This window comes from Gymnodraco acuticeps, unplaced genomic scaffold (genome assembly GCF_902827175.1).
Source record: "Gymnodraco acuticeps unplaced genomic scaffold, fGymAcu1.1, whole genome shotgun sequence".
NCBI classification, from domain to species: domain Eukaryota; kingdom Metazoa; phylum Chordata; class Actinopteri; order Perciformes; family Bathydraconidae; genus Gymnodraco; species Gymnodraco acuticeps.
The window spans coordinates 830,555-839,069 of NW_022990027.1; the positions used below are offsets into that span (position 1 = coordinate 830,555).

General features: G+C 42.0%; 1 protein-coding gene across 1 annotated transcript in view; it reads right to left on the reverse strand.

Moving 5' to 3' along the window:
• ebf1a (EBF transcription factor 1a) overlaps nucleotides 1–1,106 on the reverse strand; it is a 53,484-nt gene extending 52,378 nt beyond the window's left edge. Inside the window, 1 exon segment of the mRNA XM_034214922.1 lies at nucleotides 315–1,106. Within this exon segment, the coding sequence (XP_034070813.1) occupies nucleotides 315–448 (134 nt within the window). The 5' untranslated portion in view covers nucleotides 449–1,106.
• Between the last annotated feature and the right edge of the window lie 7,409 nt (nucleotides 1,107–8,515).

Consider the following 8,515-nt stretch of genomic DNA (forward strand, 5'->3'; position numbering starts at 1 on the left):
CTCATAGCCCACCAAAGTGAATCCAAGCCTTTCATTTAAACTACAAGCCGTAAAGTGCCTGGAGCTAACTGTGCTTTTCCTCAAGAAATATGCTAAACCACTCTGAGGCACACGCAGTTATTATTTTATCTTATATTTAGAGCTGCAAACTTATAAAAGCCAGCAGGAACAGTGGTTATCCAACTGTACGTCCTCTGGGAACGCGAGCTGCCCCGAGTGATGCAGCCCCTCCGTCTCTAACACCACGGATCTGAACGCGCTCCCCGGTCTCCACGCCCCGGTGCAGCGCAGCGCCAAGGCCGCCTCAGGCTCACCTCTGGGCGGCTGTGTTGGAGTCCAGCACTCCGGCGCCCTGCATCCATGTCCGAACCGCGTTCATCCCGGCCACCATGGGCTCTTCTTTCATACTACTCCCACTCCTCTGGATGCTCTCGTGGATGCCAAACATCAAAACGCACCTTCACACCGTCGCTATCTCTCTCTCACTCTCTCTATATCCTCCTCTCCTTTGCTCCCTCCTTTTTGTCTTCTTCCTGCCTTCCCTCCTCTTGCGTCTGTTTGATCGCACTGTCAGAGGAGCAAAGTGGCGTGGTCTATTTCACTTGGCGTTTAGTTGCGCGTGTGTTTCTCAAAGTAAACAAAAATATGCGACATGTGGAAGGAAAAGGGGAGCTGTCAGCATCCAGGGTTAGCTGCACCTCATGTCAGCGACTCCACAAGAAAAAGAGGGGGAAGCAGCGGCAGCAGCAGCAGCTGTGAAGATGAACACCGTTGAGAGCGATGAAAGGGGAAGCGCAGGATGAGAGGCTGCACTGAGTTGGCGGCAGTCCCCCGGATCAAGGTGCAGCTGACAGAAACACAAGCAAAATGTCACTTTTTTCCTTGCAAACAGTCCACGGTGTGAAGGAAAACCAAGGAGATGAAACACGCTTCGCTCCGTCGTTTTATTTACTTCTCCTCTGTTCAGATGAATGAAAACGGGAGATTACGCGCAATTAAGAAGCAGTCCTGGGCAACAGCGTCTGTTCCACTCCTCGTCAGCTCCTGCTCCGGTGCTTTGCGCTCTATTCTTCCCTGAGGGATCACTTTGGACCATCTCTGGGATGCCAAACAGGAGAGAACTAGTAGGTGAGGGAGGCGTGGTCTAAGCGAACGGGGACGCCCCCAAACACAGTTAATAACACGGACAATCAGCTGTCCACCAACCCAGACGAGCACGCTGCCCGCCCGCCTGCCTGCTGTCCCCGCCTCGTCCCAGCGTCCCGCCCCGGCCACTTAGTCAGAAGCTGTGCACAGGTCGTATGTGTGTGTGCGCTCATGTTGTCTTGTGCATTGACAATTAACGTATATCAAACATCAGCTCAGGGGAGTACATTAGTTTAATCCACGCAGTTTGCCCACTGCGACTAAAGGGCAGAGCGGAGAGGAGCCCGGGGGTGGCGGTGCTGACATCCATCCTCTTCTGGCTGCGTTTGTCACTCGATCTGCTATGGAAAAGTGCCCGCATCTCTGCAAAACAAGACGGAACAGAATGCGATTAAATGTTTACAAAAGCATTACACAAAGTGGATATTTGTCTCATTATTATGTGACAAAAACACCAACAAACAGTTGAGCATAGTTGCAGTGTTTTGTGCAAATTTAATTTTGCTTTCTTGTGTCAAATTAACTCAACAGCAACAAACGAGTTAGGAATTTTCCACATTGTGCATGAGTGTTTCTACGATCAAATAACTTAATTTGAGCATTTAAAATGACATTTAAATGTACTTTCTCGTAAAATCGGAATCAAACGCGTTGAGCAGTCCAAGTGCTCATTCAGAGTATCAACTCTGGCAGATTATGAGCTTAAGAAAAGTTTCAGCTCACAAAAAGCTTGGCAGTCTCTGCGAGCATTTTTCTGTTACAGCCCGATGGTTTGAAATTAGCTTTGATTAGATGCATTACATAAATCTTGTGGGACTAAGTGCTGAATCCAACATAAATATGAGGATTACAGCTAAACTGCATGTGTCTCGCTGTCCAAAGAATTTGAAAACACTCGAAAGTAAGGGCTCAAAAACAAATAAACTAACACAAAATGGTGAAATACAACATTTGCATGGACCCTGAAACTGCATGGTGAGCTCATGAAACAGTGTCGAACCCAGGTTGCATGAGAGCATTTCTTCCCCATGCTGCCATCCGTTCTGGTTTCCCCCATCATTACAGAGTCATTTCTAAATTGTCAAATCGAATTGTCTGGGGGCCATCTGTTCACAAGTCCTGTTTGGTTCATTGTAATGAAATGGAGCAAGGAGAGAGTCAGTTTGTTTTATCAGGTGTGCATCTTTGAAAATTAAGATTTTATCAGCAATGGTTGAAATCAGTTTGACACGTTTGGATCACAGATTAGTAAAGCTGCCTCAGGAAAAAGTAAAATAGTATTACAGAATGCGCAAATGTGTGCAATATAAATACCATTCTGTAATTTTCAAAGTCTGAAACTTTTTTTTTAAGCAATGATATGACATGTTTTGAATGCATATACATGCAGCCAACAGACTCGGACATTAGAGTCTCAGCAGTCTGATACATGCCATAAACGGTCAAGGTTGGACACCACTCCCCTGCAATCATCTCATTATTGTCGATAGATGTTTATTTATGTCTCCTGCTGTGGGAGGGGAAATGTGAGCACCCCTCCACGTGAGCACAATATTTAATAAATAGTGATAAATAAAAAGCGACGTGAGATAAAATGTCTCTCACATACGCGCACACACACGGTCAGAGACATCTTTCAGCACATTTGTCTGATTGTGGCCGGCTTTCTCGCCATGATCCCGTCTGCCTTGGTCGGCATGCGGGTCAGCGCGAACACTCGAGGCCTCTGGGGTGGCATATATTTATATCCCCGAGCACCAACACATACTGTTAGCCCAAATATCACCGTCTCAGTATCCAAAAACAGAGATGTCAGATGGGGCCCGATTATCCAGCATGTTAATACTGTGATTTACTCAATGGCACCCTGGAAGGGTTGCTAAATATTCCCGGTCATTACGCACAGGCGGGAATGCGCGCGCCATGTAAACGATGTTAAGGCGTGTGTATGTATATGACTTCCATTCAATAGTCCACATATGGGATGGCGATTAAGATTTTCCTGCGTTATAATAGACATTTTGAAGCAAGTGATCAGAAAGGAGAGGCGCCTCTTCTAGCCGCCAGATGTTCTCGTAAATCAAAAGGTTGGGCTGATGATAATAATGGCCTGATTGAATTGAAGACTCGTAAAAATGACTAGTTGTAAAAAGCAGGCATATGCTTATGAGAATGGGCCTTATGTCTAACAATATGCTCTCTAGTCGACATAAAAGAAGATAAATATAGATGCTAACCGTTTAAATATGTCGACAAGATAAAAGAAGAATGTCATTTCCTTGATACCTATATAAAATACGACGTTATCATAACAGTGTGTTAAATAGTTTCTAAAGCATGGAAGGAAGTACTTTTCTGCTATTAAACTGAATGAAATATTAAGATTTTGGAATAAATCAGGGGCAAACTAAGATAAAAGTGTGTATTAGTAATACATATCACACATGCTATAAATTATGTTTAATTTCCCCTGGCTGTACAACACATCTGTGGCACTTTCCCATGATGACCTCTCATATTTCACTTCAGGTGAATTGAAGGCCTGTCAGCCAGAAATCTCAGTCCCTGTATTTGGTGCAATGTTTCCATCTAGTGGCCTTAATATGACATTGCACGATTATAAATAAAACATGTTGTGTCCAAGTTAAATCACTATTGTCAAATGTAGCACTTGCATAGTAAGTGGAATGCAGATAAATGTCATCTGTACAAGTTTCTCTGCAACCATTAACTAACATGGTCAATACATGTGGACAAGGTCTATGAAAAAGAGTATTCAAGTTGTATTATATTTGATATTGTAGGCAACATCTGAGGATGAACCTTCAATCAATCATGTATTCAGTCTAAATCTGTTGTTGTCTGAATGGGATTACCGACTCCACTTCAATTTCTTCAATTGTTTTTCTTTCTAAATGGAAACAAGTCTTTGTTTTGAGGGGAATGATGGGAAGGAATGTACAGTTTTTGTGGGAAAAAGTTACCAATGTAATACCCTTTGAAGACAGAAGTGAACTTCTCCATTTGCTTTAGAAAGTTCAGATATGTGTCTAATTTCAAAATGACTACAACATAGGCTTTCTTTGTCCTTACCTAAAGGTCAAAACAAATGACGTTAAATGGCTTTAGCAACTCTGCTGCCGACTGCTCCCCAGTTTCATGTTCCAGAAACAATTTTAGCCACACAACTATCACTTCAGCAAAGAGAGTTAAAAAATGTTTCATAGGTGGCGACAAAGGACTGAGAATCCATTGACTATTAATATGCTGGGTTGATGGCTGCGTTAAAACAATAAAACACTTTGATTACATTTGTACCCTTTGACGTCCTTTAATCTGAGACACACTGCGGTTTGTTCCAGTGAAATCATGTGAGACATGCGAAACAATACATCATTATAGTGTGACTGAAGCCAAGGTCACGGCTGACTCATCAGAACTCATAATGTATTAATTGCCTTTATGGCTGTCTCAGCTTTAGATTTTTAGCACAGTACAACATAACCACTTCCTCCATTATTTTACATGGCTAGCTTTGTCTCGAAATTGTGCTCATGTAAATATGTGGGTCTTATAATTTAGATTATCCAATTAAACACATAGCTGAAACAATTGTTTTAAATAATATTTAAAGCAAAAATTCCATGCTGGTTTTGTAAGATTTTGATTTGATACATTTTATGTATCAAATATAATAACCTTAATATCTTAGCATGATAGACTCTATGCATTACATTAATGCATACAATGTACAACAATATCTGTTTTCTTTTCTTATTACTGCCTTATTTTTATTCCATATTTTATATTAGTTATATTTAACTATATTTTTAATATTTTTTTCTAGTTCTCTGTGTTTTAATTGTTGTTTTACTTTTATGAATGCACCACGACACCTAGTCAAATTCCTCGTAAGTGTAACCATACCTGGTAATAAACCTGTTTCTGATTTGATTCTGATCTTAAGGTTTTGGACTCTTAGATAAAAAAATAACTAATATGTCCCTTTGGGTTTTGGCAAACTGAAATAGGAATATTTCACTACTTTCTGACAATTTACGGAGAACATGATTACCGGTTTGACAAAACAAAGATGAATCCATAATGAAAATACAATAATTGTTATTTGCAGCTTTACTGGATATCCATTAGTTCATTTCAAAAGACAACATGAAGCTGGATGACCTTACAATGATCAGCTCTATCATGTAATTTGAAAAAACGAGATTTATTAATGGACACACTGATACAGAAGATCTAATGTAATGTCACGTTGAATAGTGCCATAGGGCGTGCATTACAGCAGTATCAGTATGTTCTTCCCCTATTACATTCAGTGGGAACTGGAAAATGTGTCATGTGCTCTCTGTAACATTAAACCAACAATAAAAAACTTTCTGGGAAAAGGTCAGGAGTGTTGGGTTAAACCTGCAGTATGTCGGCCCCTGACTGTGCTTACATCACTTAACCTCTTCTGCTTTCGCTGAAGGGGAAGTGAAGGTTTACCACTATGACTTGGAAGAGATTCTCACTCTTCTGTAGGTGTGGTGTTGTTTGTTTGGGCATTTCCAACACGTGATGTGGTGTTTTGGGAATATACAAATCTGTGTAATGACTTTGCTAAATAAACACTGGATTTGAAGGTTACTTGGATCTGCTGTGTAAAAAGACACCATCTTGTCCACAATGTGCATAGGATTTAAGGTGAAAAAAGTGTAAAGATCTTTAAATATCTGCTTTGAGAGATGCAATAACACATTTCCTATCCTGTGTTTGCCTGGTATATTTATTTTATCTTCTGAATGATATGACATTATGTGATTAGTATGATTATAAAAGAACAGAATGCAGTTTGTCTTAGTTTAAATTCCCTTTGCCTTACAACCTGTCCTGATGCAATGTAAAACTCGACTTACTACATACAGTGGGGCAAAAAAGTATTTAGTCAGCCACCAATTGTGCAAGTTCTCCCACTTAAAAAGATGAGAGGCCTGTAATTTTCTTCCTAGGTACACTTCAACTATGAGAGACAAAATGGGGGGAAATAATCCAGGAAATCACATTGTAGAATTTTTAATGAATTAATTGGTAAATTCCTCGGTAAAATAAGTATTTGGTCACCTACAAACAAACAAGCGGATACAAGCGGCCGAGATGGGTTTTCTCCGCAGGGTGGCTGGTGTCTCCCTTAGGGATAAGGTGAGAAGTTCGGTCATCAGGGAGGGACTCGGAGTTGAGCCGCTCCTCCTTCGCGTCGAAAGGAGCCAGTTGAGGTGGTTCGGGCACCTAGTTAGGATGCCACCTGGGCGCCTCCCTAGGGAGGTGTTCCAGGCACGTCCAGCTGGGAAGAGACCAAGGGGTAGACCTAGGACCAGGTGGAGGGATTATATCTCTTCGCTGGCCTGGGAGCGCCTTGGGATCCCCCAGTCAGAGCTGGTTGATGTCGCCAGGGAAAAGAAAGTTTGGGGCTCTCTGCTGGAACTGCTACCCCCGCGACCCGACCACGGATAAGCGGGAGAAGATGGATGGATGGATGGACAAACAAACAAGATTTCTGGCTCTCACAGACCTGTAACTTCTTCTTTAAGAGCCTCCTCTGTCCTCCACGCGTTAACTGTATTAATGGCACCTGTTTGAACTCGTTATCAGTATAAAAGACACCTGTCCACAACCTCAAACAGTCTCACTCCAAACTCCACTATGGCCAAGACCAAAGAGCTGTCAAAGGACACCAGAAACAAAATTGTAGACCTGCACCAGGCTGGGAAGACTGAATCTGCAATAGGTAAGCAGCTTGGTGTGAAGAAATCAACTGTGGGAGCAATTATTAGAAAATGGAAGACATACAAGACCACTGATAATCTCCCTCGATCTGGGGCTCCACGCAAGATCTCACCCTGTGGGGTCAAAATGATCACAAGAACACCCAGAACCACACGGGGGGACCTAGTCAATGACCTGCAGAGAGCTGGGACCAAAGTAACAAAGGCTACCATCAGTAACACACTACGCCGCCAAGGACTCAAATCCTGCAGTGCCAGACGTGTCCCCCTGCTTAAGCCAGTACATGTCCAGGCCCGTCTGAAGTTTGCTAGAGAGCATTTAGATGATCCAGAAGAGGATTGGGAGAATGTCATATGGTCAGATGAACCCATAATAGAACTTTTTGGTAAAAACTCAACTAGACGTGTTTGGAGGAGAAAGAATGCTGAGTTGCATCCAAAGAACACCATACCTACTGTGAAACATGGGGGTGGAAACATCATGCTTTGGGGCTGTTTTTCTGCAAAGGGACCAGGACGACTGATCCGTGTAAAGGACAGAATGAATGGGGCCATGTATCGTGAGATTTTGAGTGACAACCACCTTCCATCAGCAAGGGCATTGAAGATGAAACGTGGCTGGGTCTTTCAGCATGACAATGATCCCAAACACACCGCCTGGGCAACGAAGGAGTGGCTTCGTAAGAAGCATTTCAAGGTCCTGGAGTGGCCTAGCCAGTCTCCAGATCTCAACCCCATAGAAAATCTTTGGAGGGAGTTGAAAGTCCGTGTTGCCCAGCGACAGCCCCAAAACATCACTGCTCTAGAGGAGATCTGCATGGAGGAATGGGCCAAAAATACCAGCAACAGTGTGTGAAAACCTTGTGAAGACTTACAGAAAACGTTTGACCTCTGTCATTGCCAACAAAGGGTATATAACAAAGTATTGAGAAGAACTTTTGTTATTGACCAAATACTTATTTTCCACCATAATTAGCAAATAAATTCTTTAAAAATAAAACAATGTGATTTTCTTTCTCATTTTTGTCTCTCATAGTTGAAGTGTACCTAGGATGAAAATTACAGGCCTCTCATCTTTTTAAGTGGGAGAACTTGCACAATTGGTGGCTGACTAAATATTTTTTTGCCCCACTGTAACTAAAGTGTTTAATGATGCTAAACAGATAGAGAAGGACGGAGAGCAACAGAGAGATGGGAAGAGAACATAACACAAACTACACGTGTCACTTGGCAAGCAAAGGAGGAAATACCACAAGTGCCACATCTCCTTCCAAAGAACCTTTGTGAGAAGGAGAGTTTCGTCTAAAAGCCACACTCACCTAACTGGTTAGGGAAAAATCATGAACAGCTGACAAGATGCAACCCTTTTTAAATGAGTCAAATAGAAAAAACTATTGATGCTTCTGTTCTCTACTAAAAAGGTACAAGGTTAGGCGTCAAGAGTGTAAAGAATGATACTTTGGAAAAACAATGTAAACAATTCCAATTTCAATTAACACTTCTTCTAATAGAGAATAATGCTGCTGATTGTAACTGTGAAATAAAGGAAAATCCAATATTCAGCAAAATTATACATAAGACAAACA